The sequence below is a fragment of the Hemiscyllium ocellatum genome, chromosome 14 (genome assembly GCF_020745735.1).
Source record: "Hemiscyllium ocellatum isolate sHemOce1 chromosome 14, sHemOce1.pat.X.cur, whole genome shotgun sequence".
NCBI lineage: Eukaryota > Metazoa > Chordata > Chondrichthyes > Orectolobiformes > Hemiscylliidae > Hemiscyllium > Hemiscyllium ocellatum.
This window is the reverse complement of record NC_083414.1, coordinates 54,296,066-54,313,392: the sequence shown is the minus strand read 5'-3', so window position 1 is coordinate 54,313,392 and position 17,327 is coordinate 54,296,066. Positions and strand designations below refer to the sequence as shown.

Below are 17,327 nucleotides of genomic sequence, written 5' to 3'. Positions count from 1 at the left end.
TCACCTTCTGTCACTGTTAACCAAACAGGCCCTTACACACAGTACAGAAACAATGATTGTTGGCGGGTCTCTATCTCAATCACAAATTGATCATAGTTGTTTCGTCAAACACACAACACCCCTGTTATAAATTATGCTGTATAATGATATGTTTGCCTTTCTCTAAAGTGGTGAAAATGTGTTGCTGGAAAAACGCAGCAGGTCAGGCAGCATCCAAGGAACAGGAGATTCGACGTTTCGGGCATAAGCCTTTCTTCAGGAACAAAGGGCTTATGCCCAAAACGTCAAATCTCTTGTTCCTTGGATGCTGCCTGACCTGCTGCGCTTTTCCAGCAACACATTTTCAGCTCTGATCTCCATCATCTGCAGACCTCACTTTCTCCTGTCTCTAAAGTGGGCCTTTTATTGAAAGAAAATATGTCAGATTAATGTCGGTCTGGGTTGGGAGAAAGAAAGAGTTTTCAGTTGTTTTTAAGGCAAGATAATTCTGATTTATTTTGATAAATGAATGAAAAAGTTTGATTTTGTAATCCATGATCCATACTGCTTTAGAAATAAATGATTAAACCTGCATCACTAGATTTGAAGTTTTCATTTGAATTCTATGCAGCAGCCCTGAAATCAACAAAGACTTTTTCTTTTTATGCATTTTGTCACTTGGGATTTGTTAGCTTATTGATATCAAGAAATCAATGATAGTGTTGTTTTTCTTTACGTGAATGGCACAGCATTTTGCAAATTAAGGTGAAACATTTGCAGGAGGTGTATGGCTGTATTTACTGGAATCTTTAAAATGTGGCATCACTTATTGGGATTTGACTTTTGCAAGAAGTTTGAAAATTAAGGTTGGCTATGCTGTAATGAATGGAACTAATGATGAACAGCTTTTGAGGAAAGAAGAAATTCTATTTTTTTTTAGAAAAAAAGGAAACTTTATTGACTCTGTATTCTATTGGCCTAATATGTAACATTGTAGAACATAAAGTGGATTTTCTCTTTGTAGCTTACCATTTTTTTTCAGTGAAAGATGAGATATTGCTGAGGTTCCTGACCCCAAGTAAAAGAAAACAAAACCTTGAGAAAAAAGTATTGACTTTATGCAATATTTGTAAATTCTTTAATGAAAATAGCTCAAAATCAATGCTGCTCTTGAATTGTTCACATTTATGTTTGTGATGTGAGATGACTAATTTTTGGAGTGATTAAGTATGTTCATATTTCAGTAAAACTGCAGGAGAAGGCACTTATTTGTGACACGTATGTCCAACTGGGAGGGAAGAGCACATGTTTATAAGACATCACTAAGTTCTATTAGACTACAAATATGTCCATTCTCTGAAGTGTACCTTGAAGTGCATTAATTGGTCAGATGAAGTGAGGTCACATTTCTTTCAGGGTGATTTGCAGAATGAAAGAAATGTGTAAGAAGCTGTCAGTTGGGTTTTTTCAAAGTAAAAGTCCTGCCTGTCCCCAGAGGACTATGCAAGTTTAAAGTCGCTTCCATTGCCAATTTGTTCTAAGGATCCAATTTTTTTTTAAAATATAAACCCAAACCTTGCACAAAAGATTCTTTCAGTCAAGAAGACATCCTATCTACATAAAAATATATGTTTTCAATAGGTCACCAAGATTGATTTTTGCCTCCACAAACAGTATCAGATTAAGTGTATTTTTTCCTCCTTTGTGAACAATGTACAGCAGTTAAAGTTGGCTGTATACTATATTTTACAATTATTTAAAACCTGAAGTTATATTTCCTGCAGGAAATACTCTGATTTAAAAGCAAGTTTTCAATGATGTAAAGATGCTTCATGAGAAGGTGATGAGTGGCCCCTTTGCTTTCATTTAGTCATATCAGAGTTAGGGGTAGACCACCTGGCCCTTTCAGCCTGCTCTGCTAAGCTTAGAAAGCTAAAACTAATTTCAGTGACATGCATTATAGTTGTACTCTTGAACATCATTTAATAACTTACACAGTTAAACAGAGCATAAATCAGGAGCTGAGCTTAATCTTCAGAAAGTCTTCTTGAACTTCTTATACCTCCGGCAATTGCTCGTTATAGAAGTAATTTGTCCCATGAGACAAGCAATTGCAGTCAGCAAAAGATGAATGAGCTTAAAGTGACAAAAGCCAAGCATATTTAAAACTTCACACTTATATTCTCTTTAAAATTCCCCAAGGCATGCATAATATTTGAGTGCAATGTGATTCTCAGGATCATCTGAAAATTGTACAGATTTCACTATCTTCAATGTCATGTTCAACAGTTTTCTAGAAATTTCTTCCATGAAACGATGCAAGTGCAGTGTTTTTAGACATTGTGTATCTTTAACACAAGTTCTGTGCTTACTTTAACAGTTCCTGAAGCGGCACCTTTGAACGTTGCTGTTGAGATCATGAACAGTACTTTAATTAAAGTCACATGGTCGGAAGTACCAAAAGACAAAATTCGTGGCCACCTGGAAGGTTATAAGGTCAGGTTATCTCTGTATTATTGAATAATATTGTTTGAGATGAGCCTGCGATGTATTGCTATTTTGAAAGTATTACAGATAAAAATGATCTTTTTTTTATTGAATATGGTTTTAAGATACCTTTACCTCTGAAACATAGATGACAGTGTGAATGTGCTTTCTGACTTGATGGTATGAATTTCAAATTATCTTTTCCAAGCATATGTTCATGGAATGTGGCATCACTGAAGGCCGCCATCCTGATTGCCTCGGAGATAACAGTGGTGAGCTGCCTTCTTGAAACTTTGCAGTCCTTGGAGTGTCAATACATCCACAGTGCCATGAGTTCCAGGATTTTGACCAAACTGAAATAAGGGAACTGTGATATAGTTTCAAGTCAATCTAGTATGTCGCTTGGAGGGAAGCTTGTGGATTGTGATGTTCCCATTCAACTGCTGCCCTTGTCCTTCAAGGTTGTAGCTGGCTGGGAAGATGCTGTCAGTCATAGAGATGTGCAGCACGGAAACAGACCGTTCACTCCAACTCATCCATGTCAACCGGATATCCTAAATTAATCCAGCCCCATTTGACGGCACTTGTCCTATATCCCTCCAAATCCTTCCTATTTATATACCCATTCAGATGCATTTTAAATTTTGTAATTGTACCAGCCTCCACCACTTCCTCTAGCAGCTCATTTCCTAAACAAACTACACTCTCTTCTGCACTAAAATCCTAGGATTCCCCATTGTTGGTGTTGGGAACATTTGTTGATACTCATCTTCCTGTTAGTTGTTTAACTGTCTGCCAACGTTCAAGACTGTTGATTCAAAATGTTAATTAAACAATTGTATGAGCGTGAGGTAAAACTAAGACCCAATTTATGACAAAACAGAGTAAGGTAGTCATGGAAATAAGAGCACTTTTATCATTAAGTATCATCCTCCTTCTTTCAATTAAATCGAAAGAACTTGTGCAATAATGTACGAGTGAAATGCACTATGGCTGGCTTTGTATTCACTGACTCCAAAAAAAGAATTGTTAGTCTTGTCTTGTAGGTCTTTATATCATTGGGTGAAGAAAGCATTGCCATACGAAACAGGATGAAAAAGACACATGTCAACTAGTTTCCTAAATATTGTCAAGGGTATTAATATGTCAGTTGTGTATTTGAGGTGATTACTGTCTAAGTGACATGAGAGATGTCCAAAAGGAGTGAAACCATCAAATTAACTGTCTCAGACACCTGAAGAAGGGCTTATGCCCGAAATGTTGATTCTCCTGTTCCTTGGATGCTGCCTGACCTGCTGCGCTTTTCCTGCAACATATTTTCAATTCAGATGATTGGCCATGATGAGCATGATACTGAGGACAATGTTCTGTGAGAGAGTGAACATTGACATTGAAGCACTAATCTTACCACTGAATTCACAATGTTTTGTGAAAGCATCACTGACAATATGTCTCCACTGATTGCACATTGTCCATATATCTGACACGTACAAGAGAGCTGGTAACACTGTTGCCCTGTAGAGCATGAACTTGCTGTCAGGTTTAAGGTTTTTGTTGTTAGTCTACTCCTCAGATGGCTGGTGGCGGAACTGGCCCACTGGAAGCAAAGTTGAATTTCATTGTGCATATCTGCCCTCACTGAGGAGAGACTCCAAAGGTATGAGAGTTGATCCACAATGTTCAGTGTCTAGCAATGGGTAGTTATGAGGGACAATGTTGTGCAGTGGCAGCAGGCTGTTGGGGGCCTTCTATCTTCCAGATGTTTAGCCTAAAAGCCCATTGTGTCGTATACCTCCATGAATGCATTGACTATAGCTTGGAGCTCAGATATTGAGCATTGGCACATACAAGCACTGTATGCATAATTTCTCTCAACAGCAGTGAAGGTCATTATAAAAATCCACCTCTATCGCTCTGCCCCATGGCTGAAGACTTCTCCGAGAGTCCCAGTGCAGATTCTATCCATCAGGAGATGCAGTGGACATGATCTTCTCCGGAAGACAAATTCGAGTTAAATGCAGAGAGCAGCAACAATTTGTGTGCAAGGCCTTTTTTGATTTCACGGAAATCTTTGACTCTGTGAACCATGATGCATCTTCTCAAATTTTGTTGTCTGTAAAAATTCACCTCTCTCCTCCTTCTGTTCCATGATAGCATGCTCGCCAACATATCCACCACAGACCCACCACAATGTATGCAAACTGTCAATTGCCATGTGATACATTAATTTCTTTTATAAAATGAAATCTGCCACTCTTAGTTGCTCTGGCCTAGATCTAACTCCAGGTACACAGCACTGTATTTGGTTCATAACTGTTTTCTGAGCAATTACAGAGAGACAATAAATGCTGCCCATTCCTACGAAGGAATTAGCAAGCATCCTCAGATGAGAATGTCTAAAGTTTTATGATACTAAAAGCAGGGGCAAAAGGGTGTGTTATGGAATGGTATGTTTCTTAAATTTCAAGCAGTGCGGATGTTTTCAGTGTTTATCATTTTTGATGGTTACCTGGCATTCGTGCTTTTTCATTTGGTAAGACAGGAATCAGTATTGAACTATGGAGGACTGTGAAAGGGATGCTTGGTTTTCACTTGGATGATTTTGTGTTGAGGTAAGATATCGAATTGTTAAAGTGCAGAAGTACTCCATTCAATCCATTTTGCCAGCGTTGGCCCTCTGAGCATTTTGACTTAGTGCCTTTTTACCAGAACTCTGGATGTTGTTTTAACTTAATTAATCACCTAATGCTCTCTTAAGTGCCTCAGTTGAAACCCCCTCCCCTACAATTCTGGCAATGCATTCTGAAAATGAAGCGGAATGGCTTTTGCAGATGGGTGGACTTGTGGAACCTACATGAAACGTACAAGAATGAGCACATCCTGGACAGTAATCTGTGCTGCTCATGAAAGTTTAATCCTATCATGTTCTTCTCCCTTCTGTTTAAAGTTGTTTGAAGAGCTCTGCACTTTGATTTCCCTGCAACTCCAAACTTTACTGTTGTGCAGAGTAGGGCACATTACAATCATTCTGGAAATTGAAGGTCACCTTCAGATTGATCTAGGCATCTGAAGCACTCTCTAGCATGCAACTCCACAGATGCCAGTATCCTGTTATCAAGTAACCCTTTATTTGCGCATGGAGAGTCCTTGACACTGACCCAGCTCCCTCGGAACCAGCTCTCAGAGTGAACTGGATGTCTGGCTTTTTAATTTCTATCAGCCAGGGCTCCCTGATTGGGGCTGTTAATCTGGTCCAATCAGAGAACTGTTCTTCGATGATACCAACCTAACTGACCTTGTTGAATAGAGACAAACAAAGCAGATGCTGGAATCCAAAGTGGATAGACAGGAAGCTGGAAGAACACAGCAAGCCTGAAGAAGGGTTACACCTGAAACGTCGACGTCTCTATCTCCTGATGCAGCCTGGCTTGCTGTGTTCTTCCAACCTCCTGCCTGTCCTTGTTGAATGGCTTTCATTGCATCATATCTGGGCCTCATCAGTTTTATTCCTTATGGGTGTCAATAGCTACGCAATAAATATGCTATCCCTAATCAGCCAGCCAGTAAGTCTGCATTGAAGTGCAAACAGATCGGGAAGGATCGATCACCTCAGGCTGAAAGTATCACTGCAGCTGCTGGGAATCTTGCACACATATAGGTGACTGCACGTTGATGGAGTGGAAGCCCTTTTATGGTTGATGAATGGTCCTGGGTGATCCCTGGCTGTCTTAGTTGATGCACACATGCAACTGAAGGTGCCTTGCTCTTGTGGGAAGCCAGCTAGAAAACCCAAACATCCTTTGGCATCACTGACAAAATTGACATAATTTCAAACTCTGGCATCAGTCGCTTGTTTATGCATTTATGAACTATCAGATCCCACAAATGTCTTTGGTAGAGAACTAGAAGAACCAGAGGCAAAGGTATTGAGAGAAACTCAACAGGGATGGAGAGAAAGCAAAGTTAACACATTGATTAGCTTACCGACAGTGTGGAAACAGGCCCTTCAGCCCAACCACACTGACCCTCCGAAGAGTGGCCCACCCAGACCCACTTCCCTCTGACTAATGCACCTAACACTATGGGCAATTTACCACGGCCAATTCACCTGACCTGCACATCTTTGAACTGTGTGAGGAAACCGGAGCACCCGGAGGAAGCCCACGCAGACACGGGAAGAATGTGCAAACTCCACACACTCGCCCGGGGCTGGAATCGAACCTGGGACCCTGCTGCTGTGAGGCAGCAGTGCTAACCACTGAGCCACCGTGCTACCCATTTCCAGTGGCTTTTCTTCAGAATTGAGTTTCTCCAGCATTTTTTATTTATCTTTCAGGTAATCCTGCATCTGCATTGCTTTTTTTTCCCCAATAATGTTGAGAGCAGGAATGACTTAGTTCCATGTAAGAGCAGGTTGTGTTCTGGTCAGCTGCAAATTCCTACTATTAGCAAACATGACATCCTCAGCTACCTGAAGCATACAGAAGTTCGCAACATACATGTTCACCCTTGTATGTATGGTTTCCTCCATCTTGTGCCTCTTTATTCATCCTTCACCGCTGTGGAGTGGCATGTCTGTGAAGAACCAGTTGTTGCTGTTCTTCCTGCCTACTCATGCTGCTGAGGCTGTTAATGCTGCTGGTCATCTTAATCCTCACCAGAGTAAAAAGCATCAGTGAAGCCAATGGTGATCTGACAGCCAAAATCAAAACTCCAAAGGTGAGAAAGTAACATTTAAAATTATAAAATTTGTCTCCAAAATTTATAAAGCCTCCCAGTTTTCAAAAGCTATGATAACATGACTGAGTAGTTATCATAGTGAAATTAGCAAGCTGCCTCTCCTGAAGGACGTTACTAATTTGTAACCTAATGCACTGCAGTTCAATGTTGAATTCTTCAGGTTGGAGCCAGGTTCCTGCTGCACTGCCAATTTTCAGGCTTTTAATTCTGTACTGTGTCCAAATTTACATACACTTGCTAGTTAAAATTTATTGCTTCATTCCAGAGGTTAGTTAATAAAGAAACAAACATTTTAATTTCTGTTTAAGTGTATTACCTCTGCATTGTTTTCAAGTCAATTCTTTTCTGTTGCAGTAACTTTTACACAAATTATGGTCACTACGTTAAAAAAGAAAGGCGTTTGTAGACAGCATCTGAGGGAAAATATTCGCAGATAAGCAACCTTGGAAAAAAACTGGCACAAATATTTTCTTTTGCTGAGGAAACCTATGTAAATGATTTAGTTTTGATAGCCCTGTAATAGGACTATTACCATTTAATAGATTTGTTCACCAATTTATAACATCTCATGAATAGCGTATTAGAGCAGGAACAAGAGGCAGCTTAAACATATTACAAGGAGCTAGTTTGTCTTCTTCGGAGCAATGAGTTACTTTCAGTCAATTAGTTTGTTACACAGTAGTACTTATACCTTAATAGAGTACTATATATTGTTGTTAACCTGTCTCCCATTTGAAGCTCCATACTTCTTTCTGTAATGATGCAGAGCTGCTGCACATTTTCATAATATGTTTATAATAATAAACTAAACCTTTTGTGTGTGACTTATTAGGGTAAATGTAGGAAAATCGCATATTCAATGTATCAGAAAAATGACCCAGCTTACTTTGTTACACATGTGTCTCAAAAATTCAGTTGGATCTGACAATAACTGAGAGTGTGGTGCTGGAAAAGCACAGCAGGCAAGGCAACGTCTGAGAAGCAAGATAATTGATGTTTTGGGCAAAAGCCCCTCATATGGAATCTTCAGCATCTGCAGTCCTCACTTTCACCTAATAACTGAGAGGGGTCAAGCCATTTATTTTGAGGGCAACTTTGTGTGCCATTTATTTTATGTCAGAGAACTTTGAAGTTTTTAATGTACCTTATTTCAGTCAGCTTGGTTTGTCTGAAAGCATTGTAGATGGGTGAGAAATTCTGTGGATGATAACTATTCTGTCAATGTAAATGGTAATTTTGGGAGTCCAGTCTGAATTGTGTATAATGTTCTTGTATATTCAACCTGTTTCTGCTAGTTTATTATCTTAATCACTATTCACTTTGCTATTTACTGTTTAAATCATCAATCCATTTATAATGTAAGCTGCAGTTTAGAGGGGTGTACATTGTGTAACCTAAATAAAAAAACCTATGTAGCGTATACAAGAAGAACAGGTACCTAATAAACACAGTCCACCAATTCTTAACCAACAAACCCAAACAAGTAGATGCAATATGCCCAGAAACTCAAGGCACACTACCATACATCAAAGGCATCTTGGAGATGGCTAGCAGACTACTCTGACTCTTTGACATCATGGTAGCCTACAAACCTACAACACACTTCAACAGCTACTGATGAATCTAAAGGAGCCTACACCAACAATTAGCAAAACAAATGTCATTGGCAAAGCACCATGAAGAAGTGTAATAAACACTGCACCGGACAGACAGGCAGAAGACTAGCCACCAGCATACATGAACACCAATTAAACACTAAAAGACATGACCCACTCTCACTAGTATCCTTATGTTATAAGAAGGACACCACGTTGACTGGGACAACACATCCATCCGAGGACAGGCTGAACAGAGACAGGAAAATCCTGAGAGGCCTGGCATTCAAACGCATCAATAAACACATCCATTTGGACCCCATTTACCTATCTCTCGGAAAAAGAACTGGTAATGAGATAACACACCTTAAGAGACCAAGAAACATAAATAGAAAGCGAAACATAACACCAGAGCTTCACCGGAGGCTCACTGGTGATGTTACCTGGCATGGTAATGAAATTCTGGAAACAAACCTGCCAGCTCAGTGAGAAAACTTACAACCTGATTGTGTAACCTCCGCAAATCGATGAGCATCATGTGAAGATACTCAGAAGTAACTGAAATAGTGACAAAGGTTTTATGTTTGTGTGCTGAACTCCATGTACATGGCTTAGAATGTAACTTCAAATGACTGAAAGCAGCACATGTTGGGTCCTGGGTGGAGACACAATTGGCCTGAGATGCTGAGCCTAAGAAAGTCAAATAGAGTTACATTTAACCTTTGTGTATCTTTCAGTTTTTAAACATAGTTTATTCATTATTCTTTGGAGACCAGGCCTAAAAGTGAAGTATCAGGTTTTCTCTTCTAAAGGTCTGAGAACTGAAATCTTTCTCAATAGGAAAACTTCAAAGTTCAATTAAGAGAGTTGGAGGTAAAAGAACATGCAGGAGTGTGAAAAAAATAGCCTACTCTCCAGCATACACTTTATCTTATTTAAAAAAATTAAAAATTTTGCATAGATGGCCTTTTGTCCTCATATTAACCATCTTTAATTATTCCATTATTTCATAATAACCCTATTTCTGTCCATGGCTATGTTCTAACGGTAGGTGTTATAATTGGATCTTCTTTTAAAACTCTAAAACAAAGTGTTATTTTACAGTCATAATTAGCTTTCCTTCCTCCCAGTTCAGGATGCTGCTGCTGCTGCTGCACTTCCTCTGTTAAAGATTACATATCCTTTTAAAATTTACATTCGTCAGGCCTTACCATTTGCAATTGTGTTCTTTGGTATCATGAGCCTTTTCGCCCACTGCGAGTATTTCAGGGAATCACAGACAACCCTGACCTGTCATTGGTACTTAGACATTCCTGCTGTTTCATTTTTCCAATTTTAATTCCATGTGTTTGTTTCCACTTCTTCTTCAGTCCGAGGTCTTTCCGCATTTTAATATTTTCTCTTCACCATCTGAACTGTTGTCAATTTTTCCTTCCATTATCTGAAAGTGTACGGAAATACACAGGAAGATATCGGGGATCAGAAAGACAGTGAAGCGAATGAGGAGGGAGGACAGTGATAGAGAGGTTATATATGAATAGAAATAGCATCAAATGGTTTGTAAGAGATGGGGTTTGAGCTGGAGCAAAGGAAGCCTGTGAATGTTAGAGACATCAGGAGGAACAAAGAGAGTGAGATTAATTTGAGATAAAGAGTAAGAAAAAAGATTTTCTAAGGAAATGGAAAAAGTGGGGACTTGCAGGGAATAAGAGAAGACCAAGGAAAGTGACAAGTAGAAAACCTTCCTCAAGTTGAGCGATTTCAAGGGAGATCTGCTAAAAGAGTATTTCAGAAAAGAGACACACTGTTGAATCTTTTTGATTTGCAATCATCAAAACAGACACAAGAATGGTAAAGGTATTGATAGTTTTGCATAAAAAAAACTTCATGTGTTAAGCATCACGTATCTCTGAGCAGATTGCCTGAACAGAATAAATACTATGTTATTTGCCAATGTCAACCTTATTACATTCATAAGCCTCATTATGAGCGATAAGCTGGGAATATTTAGAAGCTAAATACACTGCACATGTCATGCAGGTTTCCCATTCTCTGATGAGAAACGCCAGGGAATATCCAATAATAAACTATAGAAGTACATATTTTCAGTCCTCATGTCACAGTTCCTGTTTCACATATAACGATAGCCATTTTTTTGTAACTTATTTGTTTAAATGTAATTTTTTTTTACCAGCAATCATATTTTGTAAATGTCTAAGACTCTGACAGGGAATGTCTCTCTTGCGTTAAAGTAAAATAACCTGCTGAAATAGAAGTCAGAGGATTTATGATTTTTAACAGAATGCTAAATAATCAACTTTTCTTCAGAAACCTAAATGAAACATTTCATCCTGGGCTCTGCCTAGCAGCCTGAAAAGAAGATTAAATTTAAAGTACTACTGCACAGTATTCCTTCATAACTAAACACTAGTTGAGATACAGCTGAACCATGACACACAAAAATACATTGTTAATTATTTAACTGGGGGAGATTGCAATAGGGGATATCCTCAAAAAGGTTTGGACCCCAAACTACACAATTGTAAAATTGGCATGTGCAGTCTGGGCTATAATTGAATGACACAAAAATGCATGGATGGAGTTTTTATTGTTTATTGTTTGAGATTAAGTATATATTCATCATTTGGCTATTTGGCAGGGTTCCAATGGGTACACAAGTGACTGCGAAGTCTGGTCTTCTCCCGGGAGGATCTGTTGCAAATAGAAAAGATCAAGTTTTGAACAGGTAGTTGGTTGAGAATTTCCTGTCATGGCAGTTTCTTCCTGCTTCTGCTGCCCACTTGTTTTCCAGGGATGACAGACTGCTTTAGTTTTTGGCTGTGCCAGATCCTGATTGAGCTTCTCCCAAGAGTCAATGTTGTCATCAAAATCCTAAGTGAAATCTTCAAATGTATTCTTGTAGTGCTTTCTTTGACCACCATGAGTGAACTCCATACTCAAATTCTCCATGCAAGTTTGACTTTGATAAGAGAGTGAGAGGGATTCTAGCTGTGTGATTAGTGTAACCTAGCTGTGACTGTCTCAATTTTCTGTGGTGCATGGCATTCCCAAGCACCATAGTTTCTGGTAATTTGTTCAACCAACTCGTCTTCAGATGCTTCCCAAGGCAGTTCAGGTCGAGGTAGTTGAGCTTCTTGGCATTATGCTGGAATGCATTTTTGAATATATTGACCAGAGTTTAGTACTGTTGCTTGACACTTAGTTTTCAGTTTGGAAAGTAGAGTTACTCTGCCAAAGATCGTCCTTAATACAGACAATTTGTTAGATCACAGAGACAAGTGAAATGAGCCACTACTGACAGCTTTTTGTCATGAACACAACACATTCATGAAAAAGGATGGCACATTATTTCAGTTTACTTTGCTATGGGTATAGGACCAAAGTCATTGTATGCATTGGAGAACAATTGCAAGCTGCATTTCATTTCCAGCTATAAACTGTTGGTTCATGCACGGTTATTAGCAAACAGGAAATCTGAAAGGACAACCTTAGTCACTTTGGTCTCTTGGACTTAACTCAATTGAACAGCTTACCTTCCATGTGATATCTGATTATCATAACAGGACCACCACTATGGACAGCCCGGTGAGAAAAAGTGATGGAATGGCTGGAGTGGAAGGTCAACCCCTTCCTGAGGGAGGACTGCAAATTTCTGCTCCATGCCAGTCCATTGCCATTGAGCCACATCCTGTATATGACAATGTATAGCTTTTAGCAAGCATGAATGAGCCAGGTTGTGAGCCCCTGAACAGTTCCATGCGCTATATATTTTTTCAAAAATTTAATAAAGCATGGGAACAATACTTCCCTGGTGCATTCTCCATGGCAATGCCTCAATTATTCAGAGTCAACTTGTAAACCAGTCAGACTCCCTTTCTCATGCAACATAAATTGTTGCTCACTTTGAAATTTACCATTCTTGTGTCTGCTTTGATGATTACAAACCAAAAGGGCTCAATGGACAATACTCAAATTCTGTATTACCAAGTGACTATTCATATGCATTTCTTTCAAGATGAAAAAAGTGTCCCACAGACAGTAATCCTTGGAATCATTTTTCTGTTTAATACAATCTCCTTTACAAGATCAATGCAACTGTTTTTCAACATTGATATGTTCCAAACACCAAGGCTTCATATTTTACTGGATAAGCAGTATTAATTCCTAAGTTACAGGTATAAATGTTTTAAAAATCTAGTATTCATTTCACATTTGGGGAGATGACTGATGATGTATAGTGCAAAAAGAGTACAGGTGTTCTTTCAGTAAATACACAGATCATCAAATCTTTATAGTTAATAAAAAGAGATGCTTTACTTAGAATGATTTGTAATTTTGAATGAAAACTGTGCTAATGTGGGAGATGTTATGATTAGCTGGAAGATTATAATCACAGACAATAGTAATTTCCTCATGTTGTTGGGAGATTTGTTGATTAGAGTCGAGAGTGTTGTGCCGGAAAAGCACAGCATCCAAGGAGCAGAAGAATCCGTGATTTGGGCATAAGTCCATCATCAGGAATGAGGCTTGTGGGCCAGGAGGGCTGAGAGACAAATGGGAGGGGGTGGGCCTGGGAGGAAGGTAGTTGAGAATGCAATAGGTCAGTGAAGGTGGGAGAGAAGGTGATAGGTTGGAGAAGAGGGTGGAGAGGATAGATGGGAAAGACAATGGACAGGTCAAGAGGGCAGTGCCAAGTTGGAGTTTTGGGACTGAGATATGATGGGGGGAGGGAAAATGAGCAAACTGGTAAAATCCACATTAATCCCATGTGGTTGCAGGTTCCCATGGTGGAAGATGAGGCGTTCTTCCTCCAGGCATCGTGTGTTTAGGGTTTGTCTCTGGAGGAGGCCCAGGATCTGCATGTCTTTGGCGGAGTGGGAGGGGGAGTTGAAGTGTTCAGCCAATGGGGCGGTGGGTTTGGTTGGTGCAGGTGTCCCAGCAATATTCACTGGAACGATCCACAAGTTGGCATCCTGTCTCCCCAACTCCTCTACATCAACAGATGCCAACTTGTGGATCATTTTAGTGAACATTTCTGGGACACCTGCACCAACCAACTCCACCGCCCATGGCTGAACACTTCAATTCCCCTTTCACTCCACCAAGGTCATGCAGGTCCTGGGCCGCTTCCATTGACAAAGCCTCACCACCTGATGCCTGGAGGGAGAACATCTCCTTTTCCACCCTGGGGCCCTGCAACTATATGGGAATAATATAAATTTCACCAGTTTGCTCATTTCCCCTCCCACAACCTTATCTCAGTGGCGAACCCCCAACTTGGCACCACCCTCTTGACCGATCCACCACCTTTCCCATCTATCCTCTCCACCTCCCTCTCCAACCTATCACCTTTCCCTCACCTTCATCTACCTCTTGCATTCTCAGCTACCTCCCCCCACTCCCACAGCCCCACCTCCCTCCCATTTATCTCTCAGCACCCCCAGCCCACAAGCCTCATTCCTGATGAAGTGCTTATGCCTGAAACGTTACTTCTCCTGTTCCTCGGATGCTGCCTGATCTGCTGTGCTTTTCCAGCACCACACATTTGATTCTGATTTCCAGCATCTGCAGTCCTCACTTTCTCCTACCAGATTTGTTGATTAGCACAAATAACATTTTATAAGAGTTTAGACTCAGCTATAACCTATCCCTGGGATACTTCATAATTTTGGTCTTGATAACGAAAGTGATATGAACTGCAGGATAAATATATATCTGTGTGTTTTAATATTGGATATTGTAAATTTGGACTTCCGGTTTAAGAGTTGGTAGATTTGGTATGTTTGAAGTTAACAATTAACTTGAGCATTTCTGTGATCTTGGTAATTTATTTTCAAACAAGTTTTGAAGCCTGGAATCAGAATTAAAGAGTTTTATGACCAAACAAGATAAACAAGTTTAGAATGTCAAGTTTAGGAGGAGATGTTATTTTTAAACTTAAGGGAAACAGCAGAGATTAACTTAGAAATATTGTGTGTGAAAATTGGAGCTGTCCAGTGTGTCCTTTGAATAATATTGCTATATGGGAAGCGTTCCAGGGAAGGGAATTATATGCGTATAGTGAACTAGGTTATGTTAAAGGAAACTTTAGTTTAAGTCCAAAACCAGAAGTGCAGGGATAAAACCGTGTGGGCGTTAAATCCACTTTAAATGTGATAGGTCCAGGAAGAAGCTATCCGTAGTTCCAGCCTAAATGTTAAAATCACAAGTGATTTAAACCAACCAAGGTGTTAGTTACAGAGACTCTGGTGTAAATATTACATAAATGATGCCTTGGATACCATACCAAGAGTACATTTTTGGATACGTTTATGAAATTGATTTGTTTCATCTCAGTTTATAAAGAACTACTATGATATGAATGGGAATATACTTTTCAGTGTAGTCAAACATCTTTGAATTTGTTAGGAGAAAGTGAGGACTGCAGATGCTGGAGATCAGAGTCGAGAGTGTGGTGCTGGAAAAGCACAGCAGGTCAGGCAGCATCCGAGGAGCAGGAGAATCGACGTTTCGAGCCTGAGCTCTTTATCAAAAACATTCCTGATGAAGGGTTCATGCCCAAAATGTCGATTCTCTTGCTCCTCGGATGCTGCCAGACCACCACACTCTTCGATCTTCGAATTTATGTTATAAATAGATGGTACGGTCTATTATGTTTTACGTTATTTTCTTTTTTACGAAATCTGTTACAGTATGTTATTCAAAGAAAATCTGAGGGCGAGTGTGAATATGGTTCAGTGAGAGAACACTTCGATGAAACCAAAATTAATCAAAATATGACCTATCAAGCCAGGTTTCTGTCTGGGATCTGCCTTGCCCACTAATAATGTTAGCTTTGATCATAAAAATGCGAGTGGTGAACGTTTTATAAATGACACATTTTATGGCTGACATTTTCAGGCCATTTGTCACAGTTTTCTCGAACAGTCTTGATTTTATTTTTTGTTATCTCAAAAACTCACCTTGAATGACAGTGATCCATTTCTGAGATTTGACAGAGATTGCATTGCTGTTTTCTCTTAATGAGAGTAGATTGTTTGATTCTCCTCATTCTCCTCATATTGTCACATCAGTTCGTAAACTTTGACCCAAGCATGTTTCTTATTCCAAATGCCTGTACCTTTAAATATCACAATTTAAAAATACAGTGCATTTGCTAGAAATTCATTGCTTTCTCATGAAAGTATGTAAAATTGATTTTAAATGAGCCATTCTCTGCAAGGCAGTAGTGAATCAAAGTAATCCACATTATTTTTAGGGCAAAGTTATCGATCTTTGACAAAAGTGTAATATTCCCTTAGCCAAGTAGGAAATAATATTTAATGTTTTCTTAGTTCTTTTTGCCATCTCATAATTATGTAAATCTGAAAACAAAAGGATGGAATGTAATTGTTTGAGATTCAAAATCATAAAACACGTATTTTGAAATACATTTTTTTACAGCCTGCATTTTCATGAGTAACATCTGCAGTTCAGCAATAAAAACACATCAAGTATATTCTCATGGGCTGCAGATTCTGTATCTGGCACTTTGGGAATACTTGGTACAGATGCAAAGCTACAAATGTCAAATTCATTGCTGCCATCCATTCTGATGATAACAGCTTTCTGTGCCAATCACTATTCAATCTAAATTTTAAAGTTCATTAGAATTATTTACATTTATTGTAGTAAACCCACATTTCTGTTTGGATGTTCTCATGGACAAGTTCGGCTAGAATATAACAATTTTGTTATCCTTCTTATTATGTTTGGAATATGACTAGTCCCATTTGAGGTATAGAATACTGTCTCTCATTTGTTGGATGCCATATCTATTTCAAGAACAGTGGAGAGTGTATAACTTGTAGAAAATGCATGTTCTCCAGCTTCATGTTTTATTGAGCATTAAAAAATAAGCTCACCTTATCCATACCAATTTAAAAGCTTTATCCTGAGTAGCCTAGGGTACAAAGAGGAATGTCATTTGTCTTGACTTTCTGAAGTTGTGCCTTCTCTGTGCCATCACAAAAAGCTTAGAAATACCCATTTAACTGTCAGAGGATTTGTGAGAAGGTGGCTCTCATTGGTTGACAATTTCTATATTGTGGGATAACTGTTTGACGTGTGATAATATCATGTTGAGTAAATTAGGCACCTGACATTCCAGAATCACTCAGTTCAAGTTTTGTGAAACAGATATTTCAGCAATAGTGTCCAGCCGAGAATGGGGATATAAATCTGTTTGTCAAAACCTTTCTAGAAGGTTGCCTCCCTCCACACAGCCCTTCGACCCAAAAAAGCTATTGTGCGCACACACAGCCTTTGCTGTTGTCTTCCATAGATCCTGTCCTCTTGGCTGACAGAAATGCATTTCGAGAACATTTCTCAGAATGAAGAATCGGGAAAATAATTAATTCTACCACTTCCCCTCCTGATTATAGCAGTGATTAATTTTTTTGCTGATTAATAACAACTTGTTTTGTTTGAGGTTTTGACACTTCATCCAAAATGTGTCAACTTTAA

General features: G+C 39.1%; 1 protein-coding gene across 8 annotated transcripts in view; it reads left to right on the top strand.

Moving 5' to 3' along the window:
• chl1b (cell adhesion molecule L1-like b) overlaps window positions 1–17,327 on the top strand; it is an 892,764-nt gene that overhangs the window by 676,941 nt on the left and 198,496 nt on the right. For all 8 annotated transcript variants that reach the window (XM_060835722.1, XM_060835723.1, XM_060835715.1 and 5 more), the window contains one exon: window positions 2,360–2,475. In XM_060835722.1, coding sequence (XP_060691705.1) covers window positions 2,360–2,475 — 116 coding nt within the window. The remainder of the gene's footprint in view (window positions 1–2,359; window positions 2,476–17,327) is intronic.